Source organism: Mesoplodon mirus, assembly GCF_964341445.2.
Source record: "Mesoplodon mirus genome assembly, chromosome: 3".
In the NCBI taxonomy this organism is placed as follows: Eukaryota; Metazoa; Chordata; class Mammalia; order Artiodactyla; family Ziphiidae; genus Mesoplodon; species Mesoplodon mirus.
Window position 1 is genome coordinate 105,006,483 of NC_138978.1, and position 18,421 is coordinate 105,024,903.

General features: G+C 40.4%; 1 protein-coding gene across 1 annotated transcript; it reads left to right on the forward strand.

Annotated features, from left to right (window-relative positions):
• Positions 1-1,962: 1,962 nt before the first annotated feature.
• Positions 1,963-12,445, forward strand: DDX20 (DEAD-box helicase 20). The gene is made up of 11 exons (XM_082615357.1): positions 1,963-2,303; positions 3,028-3,122; positions 3,912-4,080; positions 4,677-4,791; positions 4,916-5,058; positions 5,190-5,328; positions 5,649-5,707; positions 6,929-7,011; positions 7,364-7,469; positions 7,611-7,712; positions 10,676-12,445. Exons 1-11 carry the CDS (start codon positions 2,003-2,005, stop codon positions 11,836-11,838), a joined length of 2,475 nt encoding a protein of 824 aa, XP_082471483.1. The 5' UTR covers positions 1,963-2,002; the 3' UTR covers positions 11,839-12,445.
• The last annotated feature ends 5,976 nt before the right edge of the window (positions 12,446-18,421 follow it).

Genomic DNA, 18,421 nt, shown 5'->3' on the forward strand with positions numbered 1-18,421 from the left:
CAGAACAGCATACAAAGAGGCTGGGGTCCCATCGTGATTTTATCTTGAAGGAGGCCAGCAGGCAGACAACAGTCCAACTGGTTTCTGCGTATGTTACTCTCATACCTTCCCTGGTTATTAAATGGTCTCTTACCTTTATGTTTTATTTTTATGGCACTAAAAATTACGACCAGCAGCATTATTACAGTTTTTAACTACTGAGGAAAAAAATTGTATTGATTTGTTTTTAGCTATAGCAATATAATTTATGCCTAGTAACATAACTGCAATATTTGGGCAGGGGAACCATTCAGGAGGTTGTTGTGATAGTTAGGACCTAAAAGGTCCTAAAATAGGACAGATGCTATGGAGACTGGAGAAGAAATATGGATGAGATATTTGGAAGCAAAATTACTTGCCCTCAAGTAATTGTTAGAAAGGGAAGGGACTTTCCTGGCGGTCCAGTGGTTAGGACTCAGTGCTTTCACTGTCTGCCATGGCCCCGGGTTCAATCCCTGGTCAATCCAAATCCCCCCCCCCAAAAAAAAAAGAAAGGGGAGAGGGATAATGGAAGGTGGAGTCAAGAATAATTAATTCCCAGGTTTGGGGTTTAGGGATTAGGTGGATGAAAGAGGTGGGGTACTAAGAGGAAGTCTGGAACCTTTACTGCCCACTCCCAACAGGCCCCCTTCTTTCATATGAACAGTTGACATTTTCTCAATGTTTTGTAAATTTCTAAGAAAAATGCATCTGAGAATACCTTTCTAGTAGGATTACCTTGCCAAAGTCCTCCTACCTCCTTTGGAATCTGAATCATCACTGTGTGTGTGTGTGTGTGTGTAGGGAAGTGTGAGGCTGGTGAGAGATAACGACCAGAATTATGATATAATCTTTAGATTTGTAATTGTGAATATTAGGTTCCAAAAATACTTACATTTGGAGTTATGACTCAGACTTTGTTATAGGAGCTCATTTATTCAATAAATATTGAGCACTTACTCTGTGTCAGATTGTTTTTTCCGATTAGGGATACTGCAGAGAACAAAAGAGAATAGGTCCCTGTCCTCATAGACAGACAACAAACATATGATTTCATCTAGTGATAAGCAGAAAAATAAAGCAAAACAAGGGAATAGAGAGTGATGGGAAAGGCCGGGGAGCTGCCACGATGGGGGATCTATCTCAGATAGAGTGTTCAGGAAAGTCCTCTTTGAAAAGGTGGTATTTGAGCAGAGACCTAAAATAAAGTGGTAAAGACTGTTGTCATCCATGAGATGGTGGTGGGGAGGGATAGGAGCAACACACAGAAAATGTTAAATTTGAGCTATTAGACATAAAGTGCAGGTGTTGAGAAGGGAGATGGATGTACAAGTCTGGAGTTCAGAGGAAGGTCGGAGGTGTAGATACTAATGTGGGAGTTGTCAGTTCAGTTGCTGGTTCCAATTCGATTTGCTTTTATCAGAGCTCAGCGTGTGCCAGGTACTGTGGTAGGGGCTGAGAACGCAGAGATGAAAGCACACAGATATATATACCTGGCAACGTGGTCAATCCTAAATCTCGCTGTACTTCGGGAGCTCTCTGCGAGCACAGGAGACAGAGAGTTGGGGCGGGACACGGTGGGGAGCCGGAGGAGTCGACCGCCGAGCCGAAGCCCGGAGGCTGGGAGCGTGACGCACTGGGCTCTTCACAAAGGCAGCATTGTGAGGTCGGCAACGCGGGCGCAGGGCGGGGCAGTGCTCCCACCGTAAGCGCGCGGCGCCCTCTGCAGGCCGCAGGCGGCGACACACCGGTAGCCTCAGCTTTCCTCCCCTCCCTTTTCCCGCCTTCCTCAGGCCACGTTTTTTTGTTGTTATAGCTCTTTCCGAGTCTTTCTAAGCCTCCGACTTCCGTCCCTTACCCCTCCTCTTCGAGGCCGGGAGTGTCAGTGTCTTTGCAGGAAGACTGCCAATAAAGTTTTTCCCCTTCTCGCTCTCAGGCTCCCCGCCTCGCCCCAAGTACCGCGAGATCCGGCAGCAAGGCTAACATGGCGGCGGCGTTTGAACCCCCGGCGTCCTTAAAGACCGTGGAGAGCACTATGCCGGCGGAGCGCGTGGCCGCGCAGTTCGCGGCTCCGGAGCCAGCCCCCAGGCCAGTGCGGAGTCTACGGACGGCTCACGACATCAACGGTCCGCGGACCCGCACCGGGGACGTGCTGCTGGCGGAGCCGGGGGACTTCGAGTCGCTGCTGCTGTCGCGGCCGGTGCTGGAGGGGCTGCGGGCGGTTGGCTTCGAGCGGCCGTCGCCCGTGCAGCTCAAGGCCATACCGCTGGGGCGGTGCGGACTTGGTGAGGGCTGGGGCCCTGGAGGGGCCGGAAGGGCTGCAGGAGGGGGCGGCGGCGGCCAAGTCCGTGGCGAGAGCCGGGAAGGGCCCAGAGCGGCCGTCTTGCAGGGCTCGTCCCGGGGCAAGACGCCGCACGCATGCGAGCCTCAGTTTCCTCCTCTGTCAAACGGAGACGCAGTATTGAATTTGGAGATAGTTGAGGTCCATTCCACGCTGTCAGGTGGTTCTACGTTTGGGAATATAAACCGCCGGAAAGATCTCAGATGAGATCAGCCTGGATTAGGGTAGGCCCTAAATCCAGTGACAGGAGTCCTTAGAAGGGAGAAAGGCAGAGAAGAAAGCCATGTGAGAATGGAGGCAGAGATTGGAGTTACACAGCTCCAAGCCAAGAAATGTCTCAGTCGTCAGAAGCTGGAAGAGACAGGAAGGATTGTACCATAGAGCCTTAGGAGGGAATGTGGCCCGGCTGATACCTTGATTTCATATTTCTGGCCTCCAAAACTGAGAAATTTCTGCTTTCTAAGCCAAAAAAAGAAGACAAACGGTGGAGGTTCCGGGAGGAGACCTGTTTCTGGATATGGCCACATGCTTGTTTTAGAGTTAACTTAAAAACGAAGTTGGTTAAGGATGTGATCTCTGGAGGCCTGTCTAGTTCTGGGATTTCATGTTGGTACCTAAGCTTCTTTAGTCAGTCCTGGCTAATGATAATTTTTTTTTTTCCTCCCCAGACTTAATTGTTCAAGCTAAGTCTGGCACTGGGAAAACCTGTGTATTCTCCACCATTGCTTTGGACTCTCTTGTTCTTGAAAACCTAAGTACCCAGGTGAGTTTAGCTCGGAGGACCCAAGGAGAGTATGTTATGTGGATTTACTACAGGTCACGTGAAATACCAGTAGCTCCTCAGAGGTAGAAGTGAATGATCGTGTTAAGACATATGAGAAGTATACAAGTAAAGTAGATATTAAGGCTGTTGAGCGGTGTTGGTGTGGTTAGTGACCAAATACACATTATTAGTGTTAGAAGTTCAGAGATTTCTGTTATTACTACGTGTTAAATAAAATGCGTCTGCCACGTGTGACAATTTTGTCATTACTTGAGAATACAGATAAGGATTCTTTATTCTTTTATTTGCTCACTAGATTGTGGTGAGGTTTAGCATTTGACCTGATTCATGGTAATGAGGTGTTTGGCTATTGTAGGTAACTGCATGTGGTTCTTACAGTGAATGTATTATACTGATCTTCCATCTTCTGGGCTCTCTCAGAGTAGGGCCTAAGAGGACCTTACCCAAATTAACAGGAGATTTGGGTTTGGAGATCATTTCTTCAGCAAAGATTTGTTGAGCCCATGTTTTATGTTTAAACAGTATGCCAGGCATTGGGGATATAAAGATGAATCAGATATGACCCTCATAGTCTTACTTTGTGGTTTAGTAGTTACAGCAGGCTGTATTTCAAGTTCTCAGTCATGTATATCTGATAATGACTCTTTAACAGTGTTTTTTAACCCAGATACTCATATCTGGGTTAAAAAACACTGTAAAGCTTTTTGAGTCCTGCCTTATGTATTTATTTTACCGACTTGTTAAAGGTATATTTTATGTTGTTTTTAGATTTTGATCTTGGCTCCTACAAGAGAAATTGCTGTACAGATACATTCTGTTATCACAGCCATTGGAATAAAAATGGAAGGCTTAGAGTGTCATGTGTTTATCGGAGGGACTCCATTATCACAAGACAAAACCAGACTTAAAAAGTGTCATATTGCTGTTGGTTCTCCTGGTAAGATATCAATGCCTGTTAATAACTGGAGCTTTTAAGTACCGGAACACTTCTGTATAACAATAAGAATATGGCAGTCTTTGATAATTACGGTAATTATTTTGAGGATTAAAAATGAAGAGCATTAGATTAGTGAGATATAAACACATGACTGGATTACCAACAGAATTTTTGAAATTTCTGTTTCTAAGGATGTTTAAGAACAAGTATGGGATAGGCTTCTGAGAAGAAGAGGAATGAGAAGATTTCAGAAAGCCCTTCTAAGCCATGGATTGGGATTATTCTTTGCTTCCGTATTAGTCCTTTGGTCGTGAGTCACTCAGAATCATAATCTAGCATTCAGTGCCTTACAAGTCCTTTGACAGGAAGTGTTTATTTTCCATACATATTGGTGATGAAATGTGAGGGAAAAAATAATGGATTTAGGGAAGATCAGAACTCAGGATTTCTAATTTGTGGTTTAATGTGTAAAGAATAATGAGGGTTGGGTCAGGAAAGTCAGCAATTCAACCTGTAAGTAGAATAACAACATTGGCTGAAATTTGCACAGTTTTGGTGCATATGAATATTTGAATATGTTTTTTTCTGGACTTTAGGCAGAATTAAACAACTGATAGAACTTGACTACTTGAATCCAGGCAGTATACGTCTCTTTATTCTTGATGAAGCAGATAAGCTTTTAGAAGAAGGCAGCTTCCAGGAGCAAATAAAGTAAGAAAAATAACTAACTTGACTATTAAAATGGTGCCCCAAAGTATCTGTCTTTTGCTTTTGTAGGTGGTGATTATCATCTGAATAGTTTCCATGGTGTGTGTGTTTTTCTTCTATTTTGCAGTTGGATTTATTCTTCCTTGCCTGCCAGTAAACAGATGTTGGCAGTGTCAGCTACTTACCCTGAATTTTTGGCTAATGCTTTGACAAAGTACATGAGAGAGCCCACTTTTGTAAGACTAAATTCCAGTGATCCGAGTCTCATAGGTGTGTGCAGATATTGGATATTTAGTGGGTTGGTTTGTGATATTCTGGAGCTTTCCTTTGCTAAGTTGGCTTTTGCTTTCATATTTGCTATAGAAAATATGTTCATTTTAACAGAAGACTCTTCTTTGTAGGTTTGAAGCAGTACTACAAAGTTGTCAGTTCATACCCTTTGGCCCATAAGATTTTTGAGGAAAAGACTCAGCATTTACAGGAATTGTTCAGCAAAATTCCATTTAATCAAGCCTTGGTCTTTTCTAATTTACACAGCAGGTAATGTACCTTAAAAAGTCATCTGGTGGGCTTCCCTGGTGGCGCAGTGGTTGGGAGTCCGCCTGCCAATGCAGGAGACACGGGATCGTGCCCCGGTCCAGGAGGATCCCACTTGCCGCAGAGTGGCTGGGCCTGTGAGCCGTGGCCGCTGAGCCTGCGCGTCCGGAGCCTGTGCTCCGCAACGGGAGAGGCCACGACAGTGAGAGGCCCGGGTACTGCAAAAAAAAAAAAAGAAAGGTCATCTGGGGAACTTCTGAAATAAAAGGATAGGTGTGGGGCAGTACTTGTAAAGTTATAACCCTCTGTGTTATTTTTCATAGAGCACAACACTTGGCTGATATCCTTACTTCTAAAGGCTTTCCTGCAGAGTGCATTTCAGGTAAGTTCATCTCTTAACTTTAATCTTTGTTTAGTATCCTGACTTGAAGCTTCTCCAAAGTCAGGAGGAAGAGATACCACTTCCTGAGTTGTCTTGTGAGTGTGAGGTTACACTGAGTCTTCAGAGTAAAAGGAATTTCAGGTTTATTTTTCACTGGAATTTGTCTTTTTAAGAAGTAACATGGTATATACTAAAAAACTAGAAAACTGGAGTTATATCCACAAAGAACTTAATAACTTTACAAAATAGAGCCTGTCTTTATTATCTTAAGATAATCATTGTAAAATATGCAAAGAATTGCTAACTAAATTGACTTTTACAGTCTTGTGGAAGGCAAAACTAATTCATTTTTGACACAAAGCTAAATTATTACTGTTGACCTAGGAATGAAAGATTTAAAGGAATTTTTGATAAGTGAGATCCTTTTTAGAGTTTTGATTGCTATCTCAGCTTAGTTTTTAACCTGTTAGCATAAGCTCATTTAGTCGTGGTATATCATGAGATACTGGGGAGACTGTTTTCTCATGGACCAGTATTTGGATGATAGATCACACTTCAACACCAAATTGGTAAACAGCTGGTCAAAGCAATTTTATTTTCCTAAGAATTGTTAAACCTCATATGGCACTTTGTAGATATAATGTTTTTCTTAATTTTTTTTATTTTTATTATTTATTTATTTTATTAGTCTCTGCTTTACAACAAAGTGAATCAGTCATACATATACATCTGTTCCCACATTTAATTTAATTAAAAAAATTTTTTTTTGCGGTACGCGGGCCTCTCACTGTTGTGGCCTCTCCCGTTGCGGAGCGCAGGCTCAGCGGCCATGGCTCATGGGCCCAGCCGCTCTGCGGCATGTGGGATCTTCCCGGACCGGGGCAAGAACCCGTGTCCCTTGCATCGACAGGTGGATTCTCAACCACTGCGCCACCAGGGAAGCCCAGATATGATGTTATATCTGCAGGCATAGCCTAGTCACCATTTAAAATTGAATTTCGAGTTGATTGCCTAACCATATTTTAGAAGATTCTGACTTTAGGTTTTGTTTGTTTGTTTGTTTTTCCTGACTTTAGTTCTTAACCTAGATTTGCATATAAGGACAGAATTAACTTTGGTTGTTAAAGTGTTAAGACTGGCAATTATGATTTCTGATTTTTGTGGATTTGATAAATGTATGTTCACTCGTTTTTATATGACTTTCTTTCTGGGTCTTTTTAGGCAACATGAATCAGAATCAGCGTCTTGATGCTATGGCTAAACTGAAGCAGTTTCATTGCAGAGTCCTCGTTTCCACAGATTTGGTAAATTTCCTGTTCAGTTTGGGTGACTAATCCATCTGGACATATGTTCTGTTATCAAATGTACAGATTTCATCTATTATTTTAGGTGGGTGTATCTGACAAGAATACCAGAAGATAATTGTCTTTCCAGTACTGGGGAATATACCTTCTTCCTAAAAATGTCTTTTATATTTTTATCTTTATTGTTGAAATTAGTCATTAGAAATGAATTTTCTTTTCCTTTGCTCCTAAATATCCTCCTTGTTCTTAAATATCCTCCTATTCTTAATTTGGCTCTTAGTTATACTGAATAATATAGTGTGCCATGCAATGGCTAACGCACACATACAACTGTTCTCTTCTTCAATTCAAGACTTCCCGTGGAATTGATGCTGAGAACGTGAATCTGGTTGTAAACCTGGATGTACCATTGGATTGGGAGACATATATGCATCGGATTGGCAGAGCTGGCCGTTTTGGTAAAAAAAAAAAAAAAAAAAAAAGGAAAGAAAAAGTTTGGGTGCTTTCTTTAAGGGGAGGAAGCTATAATGTGACAGGTGGACTTGAAGTGTCATATATGTGAAAATGATTTACTACTTAACATTCCTTCTGTGCTTTAGGTACTTTGGGACTGACAGTGACCTACTGCTGTAGGGGAGAAGAAGAAAATATGGTGATGAAAATTGCCCAGAAATGTAAGATCAATCTTCTGCCTTTACCAGGTATATTTTGTCTGTTTCATATTGCTGTAAAAATAATGATGATAGGCCTAAAAAAATAATAGTTAACATAGAGTACTTATGTGTTGGATACTGTTCTAAGTATATATGTTAACTCATGTAATTCTCACCACAATTATGTGAGGTATGTGCTATTATTATCTACCTTTTGTAGATGAGGATATTGAGGCATAGAGAGGTTAAATATTTGTCTAAGGTCTTACAGCTAATAAGTAGCAGGGAGAAGATTGCAAGCTAACAACACATGAAAAATGAAAAATATTTTCCTACTGTATTAACTCCATATTTTACTTTGTAGCCCTGAAATTTGATTTTATTCTTTTATATCAAGGGATGTATTTTACCTCTTATGTTGCTATGAAGGTAATTCTTGCCATATTCTCCTTTGTCACCATGGGGAAGGAATAGTATCTTTAATTTGAACACTGTTCTGAAAATGTTGAAGTGTTTTCTTTTGATTGTAATGAATCATTTATCAAGCTGCTTTTTAAAAAATTTTTATTTATTTATTTTTGGCTGTGTTGGGTCTTTGTTGGGTCTTCGTTGCTGCGTACGGGCTTTCTCTAGTTGCGGTGAGCGGGGGCTGCTCTTTGTTGCGGTGCACGGGCCTCTCATTGCAGTGGCTTCTCTTGTTACAGAACGTGGGCTCTAGGCACGCGGGCTTCAGTAGTTGTGACACGTGGGCTCAGTAGTTGTGGCTCCTGGAAGTGCCCGCCCAGTTTTTTAGGGTTTCTAAAAAAGTTTTCAAGAGATCATTAATAGTTTCAAACATGCATTGTTTCCAAGACAGCAGTTTTAAAAAGCAACTTGGGGTTTCCCTGGTGGCGCAGTGGTTAGGAATCCACCTGCCAGTGCAGGGGACACGGGTTCGATCCCTGGTCCGGGAAGATCCCACATGCCGCAGAGCAACTAAGCCCATGCGCCACAACTAATGAGCCTGCGCTCTAGAGCCCACGAGCCACAGCTACTGAAGCCCACGAGCCTAGAGCCCGTGCTCCACAGTAAGAGAAGCCACTGCAATGAGAAGCCCGTGAGCCACAAAGAAGAGTAGCCCCCGTTCACCGCAACTAGGGAAAGCCCGCGCGTGGCAACGAAGATCCAATGCAGCCAGTCAATCAATCGATCAATCAATAAACAAACAAACTTACTAAAAAAAAAAAAAAAAAAAAAAAAACTCCTGGGTGGAAATATGGTTTATTTGCTATACAACTGACCCTTGAACAACAATGGGGGGTTTAGAGGCACTGAGCCTCCATGCAGCATAAATCCCTGTATAGCTTATAGTCAGTCTTCCATCCCTGCCTTTCCGCGTCCACTGATTCAGCCAACAGCAGATTGTATAGTACTGTTGTACGTATTGGAAAAAATCTGCATATAACTGGACCTGCACAGTTCATACCTGCAGTTCAGACCCGTGTTATTCAAAGGTCAACTGTATATGTTAATGTATGCATGTTAGTGTGTGGATATATACGTTGTATAGATACATAAATGTATACTTATATAGTGTATACATGACCTTCTGGAAGATGGAATATGTAGTTATTGAATAAATATAACAATGAATATTTTACCAATTTATATTTAACTCCTTTAGTGATTTTTACAAAGCTAGATGAAGCACAGGTTTGGGAGTACTGTGGATTTTAGTAGTTTTGGCTTTGTGATAACTCATTTTCACAGATTTTTTAAATTGCTCTAAGCTTATGTCCTGATTTACAAAATATTTGTTTTTAGAGTAGATGGTCTTTAGGTTCTCTATCAGTTCTAAGACTATATTTTGTTAATTCTCTCTATGTATAAGTCTATTGGTGATCTTTATAGTTATAAATAATGGAAAAAATAAATCGAAAATTGGTACAAGAGAGTTAGGACTTGTGGTAGGACTCAGTATCATAACATCTAGTGATAAAAATAAGATTTGCCTTTGGTTACCGGAAAGTGACATATTTGGATCTTTGTGAAAAGTTAACAGAGCCCCGAAATGATGAGAAAATGATATTTATAGTGTTAGATCTATACTGGACTAGGCGCTTGTGTGACAACAGACTGTTCGGGTGAGTTGCCTGGAGCAGGATCAGGGGGGAATTGGCCTGAATGATAGGTCTCCGCAAGCAAGGGATGGCACCTTAGTAGGAATCCAGGTTTAGTTAGAGGGTCTGTTCAGTGAAGGATCAAGAGTCCCAGCTGAAGAATCCAGACCTGAGGGAATGAGTGGTGGGTACACTACACGCAACCCCACTAGCAGCAACAGACAGGTGAGGTCTTCGTAAAGCAGGGCCTCTGTGTACTCAGTCTGCCGAAGATGAACATTGGTCACACTTTGGAAAGATCTGAGTGCAGATTGTCGTGCCTGGATGGGATAGGGAATTGAGAGAGTGAGAGCCAGCAAATTTTTTTAAACTTACAAGTGCCATTGGTACCACAGATCTTTTCACAGTCATCTGGCTTTTTTCCCCGTGGAGGTTTTTTTCCTCCACCGTTGAGGGCAATGATTTCCCCCGGTAGAATATAGGGTGGCAGATTTACTTGGGTACAGAGTTGCAGTTGTAATATTTCCCAGTTGGTAAGCTTTGGGGAGCACAATCCATTTTCTAATATCTTGATTTGCTGTTACCAGTAGTGAGATAATGGGGAGGAGTTGGGGAGAGGGAGACGAGGAAGGATGGGAGAATCGCTGTAGAGGCATACCTCACTCCTAGAATAATAAGCTCTTTTCAAGTGAGGGGGTATGGGATGGGTCTTTTATATTTTTGGGCAAATTTCCTTACTGCAAGTTTTGCTTAGGTCTTTTAAAATACTAATATATTAAGCTTCTTAGTATAGTGTTAGTATATTTTGTTTCTTAATTTTATTTGACCATGGAAAGCTTTATTAATCCATTCAGAAAATGCTGGTCTAGAACAGCTTGAGAATTTAATACTTTTTTTATTCCTTTTATGTAGATCCTATTCCTCCTGGTCTGATGGAAGAATGTTTGGATTGGGATGTGGAGGTTGAAGCTGCCATGCATACATATGGCTTAGCAAGTATACCTACACAGACCCTAAAACAAATTCAAAAAATAGAGAACACCTTTCAAACTCAGAAAGCTCATGGTAACCACATGGCTTCATCTAGAAATACTTCTGTATCTGCACTATCAGTCAAATCAAAAAATAATACCAAACAAAAGCTTCCTGTGAAAAGCCACTCAGAGTGTGGAATTATAGAAAAAGCCATGTCACCAAAAGAACTGGGCTGTGCCGTACAATTGGAAGAGCAAATGAAGAATTCTGTTCAGACCTCTTTTGAAAACTCTACTAACAGTCAGTACCAAGTCAAAGAAGCTTCTGTGTCACTCCCCAAAATTCCTTGTCTGTCTTCCTTTAAAACCCATCTGCCATGTACTTTGACTTTTGCAGAATTGATGGAGGATTATGAACACTATATTAAAGAGGGGTTAGAGAAACCTGTGGAAGTCATCAGACACTACACAGGTCCTGGGGATCAGACTGTGAATCCTCAAAATGGTTTTGTGAGAAATAGAATTACTGAAGACAGTGTGCAGATATTGGCAAGTAGTAGCCAATCTGGAGACTCTGAGAGTGACAGTGATTCTTACAGTTCAAGGAGTTCTTCGCAGAGCAAAGGAAGTAAGTCATACTTGGAAGGTTCTTCTGATACTCAGCTGAAAGACTTGGAATCTATTCCTGTGGGTGGCCATATCTCTTTGGAACAACCTCTGAATGGAAATGACACCCCTCGTCTAGTAGAGTATCAAGAATCACCTGAAATCCAAATAAAGGCAAGGCATAAAGAGGGAGCTAACCATAACCAGAGAGCTAAGCAGAGCTGGAGAACCCTTCGCAGGCGGTCTTCCTATCGATTGCAGACAGAACCCCAGGAAGATGGTTGGTATGACCGCCATAGGGAAACACATCCGAGTTTTTCTAACACCTGTCAGGACTATGAGGAGTACTGGAGAGCTTACTACTGGGCGTGGCAGGAATACTATGCTGCTGCTTCTCAGTCGTATTATTGGAATGCTCAGAGGCATCCAAGCTGGATGGCAGCCTATCACATGAATACCATTTATCTACAAGAAATGATGCGTGGCAACCAGTGATTATAGGCTGTACGTCACGCCATCTGGGAATATCAACAAGTGATACCTTTGGATTGCCATCCTTGACCTGGAGTAGAGTGGCATATAGTGGCATTTTTGAGGAACTGGAGAAGTTTTGAGGCTTTCCACTGGGACACATCTAGTTTTCAGATTCTTTTGACCTAAATCATCCTGATTCAGGTCAGATGAATTATCTTCTTTAAAAAAACTTCCTGGATGAGATTCTTGAAAGAAAATTTGGGGGACATAGAGCTAAAGGTCCCAGGGTGCCATTTTCTGTAAACCGTTCCAAAAAGAAACACTTAAAAAGACATATGCCACTGCTTACTTAAAAGAAATAAAAACAGTTGAGATTTGAAAAATAATGCAAGTTTATGCTGTGGAGTTCTTTCCAAAAGTATTGGGCTATATTTCCATAGAGGTATGTTCTTGTAGAAATTTGTAGCATGGTAGATCAGAAAGCCCCCTCTCCTTTTAGGTTTAGGCAGGAAGGAATAAACATTGCTTCAGACTTTCCAGAAGGTCCTTGATTTGATGCTGTTTGCTTCCAGTAAAAATATTTATTACCAGTAAAAATAGAAACTTAGCCAAGTGTGTTGACATGTTTATTGTTCATCTTTTGAATATCTTTTGTCTTTAGAATTGCAGAAGCTGTCTGTGTTCTTTGGGTTTTTGGTTTTTTTTTGCGGTACGCGGGCCTCTCGCTGTTGTGGCCTCTCCCGTTGCGGAGCACAGGCTCCGGACGCGCAGGCTCAGCAGCCATGGCTCACGGGCCCAGCCGCTCCGTGGCATGTGGGATCTTCCCGGACCGGGGCACGAACCCATGTCCCCTGCATCGGCAGGCGGACTCCCAACCACTGCGCCACCTGGGAAGCCCTGTCTGTGTTTTTGATGTGCATTAAATAGCTAAGGATCATCAGTGGCTGTCTTGTTTTTGTTTCTCAGGAAAAGGAGCAGCTCTTAATCTTCGGTGATTTTTGGATCCTTTTATGAATCTGATGAAAGCTATAGATTTGTCCCAGAAAATTTCTCATTCTATAATCAAGAATTGTGTATGTAATTTCAAAGGGTTCATAGACCCTTTGAAGCCCATCAGTGGAACCCAGGTTAAGAACTGCCGTACTCTGCTGGTATGCTAAGGGAAGTTTCTAGCATTTTTCTGAGATGCTATATCTGTACATTATGATTTAGATAAATGTAATTGGAAGTTACATATTCTTTAATTTCTTCTCTGTGGCAGTTCTTTTATGAATATACAATTGGTTCCCAAACTTCTCTGTGAATGGATTTGTGGTGAGAGAACCGAGTACGAATAGAGAGATGTATTTACTTTTTAAAAGTGAAGGGAAGCTCTCCTCTCCTGTGTACATACTTGTCTAGGCAATATAAACACTTTCCCCCACGGCTGTCAGCAAACATCCACAGCCATTGTCATTTACTGTCTGACACTCACATAACAGCCCTTAACTGTTTAACTTAGATTCTTGTCATTTGGGTTGGGCAATGATATGCTTTATTTATATGTATCAGTACTGTACATGTATTGCCAAGTTAGAGTGAATTAGTTAACACTGTAAATAGCAAATCCATAATTAGGTCCAGAATGTCATTAAAAAGACTTTAATTACATGTTTAAAATCTTGTCGCTGCTATATAATTGAACTTTCCTGGTTTTTTTTTTTTTTTTTTTCTACCCTTTTCCCCACAATACAGCCAAGTTCACAGTTTGTCATTGCTAGGGGATTTTAATCAGGATACTCCTGCATCTTAATTAGAGATGAGGGTACCCATTAGTCTTGGAATTAATTGGATTCTCTTTTAGGATTGTCCTGTGATCGCTTTTTTTTTAATAGAAAAATAAGCTGGAGGTAAGCATGTACATAACATGAAAATAATACTGTTTCATTTTTCATAAGCATTTGCTAGGAAAATTTCAGCAGTTACCTTCCCAAATAAGGGATGTAATTATTGTGGCTGTAGAAGGAATCTGCTGGCATTTGTGTGTTACTGTGTTTGTGTGCAATTTTAATTTGGAATTGTCATTCTAGGTGCATATTCCCTTAATCTTTTGGGGGCTATAGATAGCTTTTAGGCACATTCACTTGAGAATGTTTTGTTGTGTAGTAGAAGGAGCAGTTGTCTTGGTTGACTCTGTTACTACCTATTTTTTACTTTGTACTAGTCATTTAACCTCTCGGGGTCCAATTTTCTCATCAATAAAAGGAGGCAGTTGGACTAGATTTTTAGGGTCCCTTCTAGTTCTAAGATTTAACTAATACATGACTAGTAAGAGAAGATAATTTCTAGTTAGAGAAAAGAATAATCTTTTTATGAGTATAGAGAGCCTTTATACATTCACTTAATTTGGATGAGGGCTAGTGTGAATTGTTTTAATGTCTGAATTCTAGAATACTAAATCAATACACTTATTACAGCTGTTCAAGTTAGGCTTTAACTTAAATTAGGCTAGCAGTATTAACATGTAGAGAAATGTTTGAGAAACCTGTTGCTTTGGATAATTCTGACTTAGAGGATACAAGTTATTTTGGGTAATTAAAAGTAATATTTTCTAAAGTAGCTTAAGTATTGCAATAATAATTGCTAACCTTTAAAACATAACCTAACCTTAAAAAAAAAAGTTTAAAGGTAAACTTCAGCCCCTGAATACTAAAAATAATTGAACAGAAATTATAGTAGTTACAGATCAACTCATGAGACAAGGGAGTAGTTTGAAGTTTTAGGGGTTTTTTTCTCCCCCAAATATAAATAAACCTATGTTAATCTTAAAAGATAAAATTATATTTTTGATAGTCATAGCTGACATTGGAACTCTGACAAGGTTATTCTCTTGTTTTGGCAGAATATGGTTTTGTGCCGCTGTGAACAAGCACATATATGCCAGTTAACATTTAGTGCTTTGTAATGAAAAAGCACGTATTGCTCACCACATCTGGTTTCCAGTTACTTTGCTCCAGATTATTTGAGCTGTGAATCTGTAGTGACACCTAGTGGGTGATAAGGATATGAACATTAGTGATTGAAATGAATTTCACAGCCAACTTCTAGGGCCTTCTGGCATCACGCATTGGCCTAAACCTTCCATTTCTATTTCAGTTTTCATCTATTGGGATCTGGTTGTTGTGGGTAAATCAAAAGAATCCCTGTTGTTCTTGCCAAATTCTGGTGAAATATGAAAACGCCTTTTGCTCTCACTACCTAAACTAGAATTATTAAGGTTAGAACAGATCTTCAGGATATCTAATCCAATCCCCTCATTTTTAAGAGGAGAAAACAAACAGGCCAAGAGAGAAGAGACTGATATGAAGCCATATAAATAAGTGATAGAACCTAAGGGCCTCTGTCATCTGATTTCCAAGCTTTCTGCTATACCCTGTATAGCATTTAATTTTGAGTTTTTAGTTTGAGACGTTGGTTTAGATGAAGGGGTGGATATTCAGTGTATTCTCAGCAGAACCAGTGCAGATTAAAAGCATATTTTCTTTCGGTAATACAGGGCTGTGTCTCAAAATAGAGCTGTTGGCAAATGCCAAATGCTTTTCCTGTTAGTGAACATCCATGACTAAAGCATACAAGCAGGCAAGAACCATCTCAGATGTCATAGAGGAGTTGCTTGCATTGAGGGAGGGCAGGGAAGGGAAGATGAGACTAGACCTTAAGTACCCTTCTGAGATTCTGTGAGTCTTCTGGCAAGGAAGAAAGTCTCTGTTCAAATATATGGAATCTTAAAAAAAAAAAGGTACTGATAAACCTAGTGGCAGGGCAGGAGTAAAGACAGACATAGAGAATGGACTTGAGGACACCGGGAGGAGGAAGGGGAAGCTAGGACGAAGTGAGAGAGTGGCATGGACATATATACATTACCAATGTGAAATAGATACCTAGTGGGAAGCAGCCGCATAGCACAGGGAGATCAGCTTGGTGCTTTGTGACCACCTAGAAGGGTGCAATAGGGAGGGTGGGAGGGAGACGCAGGAGGGAGGAGATATGGGGATATATGTATATGTATAGCTGATTCACTTTGTTATACAGCAGAAACTAACACACCTCGTAAAGCAATTATACTCCAATAAAGATGTTTAAAAAAAAAAAAAACTTCCCCCCAAACAAAATTACCCTATTTTCTAATGTATAGCAGGAGAACTGGTATTAAAATAAACAATCGTAATCATGTTAGGGTTTGCGGCACATAGTTTGTTTAATCCAGATTGGATACATCAGGTACAGCAGTGGCACATGACTCAATACTGTAAATGATATACATTTTAACATATGCACTACAGTTTCAAAAGAAGACGACAGGAAACTCAAGAGTTTTTTTTTTTCCCCATAGAAAGTTTTCACATGTTTATCTTCCTGCAGTTTTGTACAGTATTTCTTCTTTGCCATTGTGATGTTGGTAAGCAAAGCCCATTTATTATATGAAAATAGAAAAGAACACACTTGATGTTTTCCACGATAACATTAATGGGGGAGGGTGACCTCTAAGGAAAACATTACATTGGAATGTCTGATTATCAAAAATATACCATCCCTCCCACCACCCAGGTTTGTAAAATAGTCTGTTGGTCCAAGGAGCCCCCCAGGACTTGGGTCAGTGCCCTACACTGGTTAGTGTGACATTATCCAGTGTAGTTAAGTAACCTGCTAAGATAAATTTATTCCCACACTTGATGAGAAAAACATAGAACATTCTGAGTAGAAAACAAGACTCAAAAGGAACCCCTTTAAAGCTGTTTCTTTTTCTGATCCACTTTCTCTTAGTTCTAATGATGCTCTTCATGATGTTCTTTGGGCTCCGAGGGTGATGGGTCATAACAACGCTTTTCCTTCAATCATTTTAAAGCGTTGCAAATGCTGAGATTTCATAAGGACATCAGAAAGGGAAAATAAAAGTCTTTTTGGTTCCTGTTTGTCATGATTACCATGCCAACTAGATTAGAAGGGAAACAAATATTGCCTTAGATTAACAGCATTAGGATCTTTCTGCCTTGTAGTTACCTAGTAATTGAAATGAGGGAACCTGGATCACTAGAATTCATTATTAACCTAAACATCTAGGTTTAGATAAATTTCAACCACTATCTCTGCAAAGTAAAAAAAAAAAAAAAAAAAAAAAAGATAAGGAAAAAAATCTAGGTACATCTTTCAATGTACTTTACTTTCCCTGCCAATATTCTAACAAGTGACATGATCCCGAACTGCAGGAATCATAGTTTGAAAACTGGATAAAGTCCTCAACATATCCACAAGTTGACTTTTTTAAAATTGTCGATCAGCATTAACTATCCACTTTAATTTCTGTTCAAATTATTTTTCTTAATTTCACTTTTCTACTTGCTGACTTTATACTCCTGTATGACTGTAGACTCATGTGTTCAACTATCATTGAGACTATATAGTCTTTTGAACAGGATTCTATGCAGTTAGTCTTGAGCTTGACACTAGTTATGAAAAGAGGGGATGAAGGAGAAATAGTACAGAGTTTGCTTCTGGAGGTCCTGGTTCAGGGTGGTTTTGAGTATAATGCTTCCTCTCCCTAATCACCAGCCTTGAAATCCAGCTATTAAAATATATAAGCAATCCTCAGAGTAATGCAACATGATGTAGAGGAAAAAGTCCTGGGACAAGATGTCTAAGCCCTGGATTGCAAACATAGTTCTGCCACTAACTTGCCATGTGAACTTGAATGTTACTCAGCTTCTTTCTGCCTGTTTTCTTCTCTGTGAATCAAGGATTTAGGTATTTGATCTACTACCACCAGAGGTTGTGGAAAGGATTAAAAGGACTATAGAAGGTATGCTTTAAAATGTTGTCCTAGCCCACTCTTCATCGAGGAGAGACAGCATTTGACTGAAAAAAACTGACTATTCACTTACCTATTTTTGACAGAATTGATAGTCCATAGCTAGTTGTATCTAGTGGGTGGTGGTTTCCAAAGTATGGTTTGTATTAGTACAGTCAGTGGTTTCCAAGGGCTGTGTCCAAGTAATAATTGACATTCACATAAGACTATGTCTCTAGATATAACAAGTAATCTCTGATGGGTCTTCTCTAAAGCATCATTGCTCTGAGAGGCAGTGGGTGTAGGGAAAAGCATTAGACTAATAGCCAAGGGACTTGGGTTCTGGTCCCAGTCCTGTCATTAAATAACTGCATGACCTTGAGTAGGTCACTTAATTTCTCTGGGCCTCAGCCTTCTATACTGTAAAATGACTTAGATATTCTTTAATCTCTTCTAGTTCTGATTCACTCTATTCCATGTTTTCTAAGTTTCCATTCATTTCAATGTAGCTTATTGGTTGGTTTTTAACCCTCCCTAATGTTGAGTAGGATTGAATGGGATAGGTAGCTTTGTAAATCTATTATGCTGAAGTGGTTCATGAACTATGAAAGCTCAAGTCATTTCACCAGAAAGCCATTGCCCCCTGAAAACCCTGATAATATCCTGGTTCTTCAGTCACTGGCCAATGAGTTAGACATTCAACTGATTTGGCACACTTTGGACCTTCTTTTTACTTACAAATGCCCGTTAGCAGTGTAGTCTTGCTCTATTCTGTTGTGT

Excerpts from the sequence above, each read along its gene's own strand:
- DDX20 (XM_082615357.1), top strand. The coding sequence starts at position 2,003 with ATGGCGGCGGCGTTTGAACCCCCGGCGTCCTTAAAGACCGTGGAGAGC. Across the intron at positions 4,792-4,915 it reads AGCTTCCAGGAGCAAATAAA|TTGGATTTATTCTTCCTTGC; the intron begins GTAAGAAAAATA and ends TCTATTTTGCAG. Across the intron at positions 5,329-5,648 it reads TTTTCTAATTTACACAGCAG|AGCACAACACTTGGCTGATA; the intron begins GTAATGTACCTT and ends TATTTTTCATAG.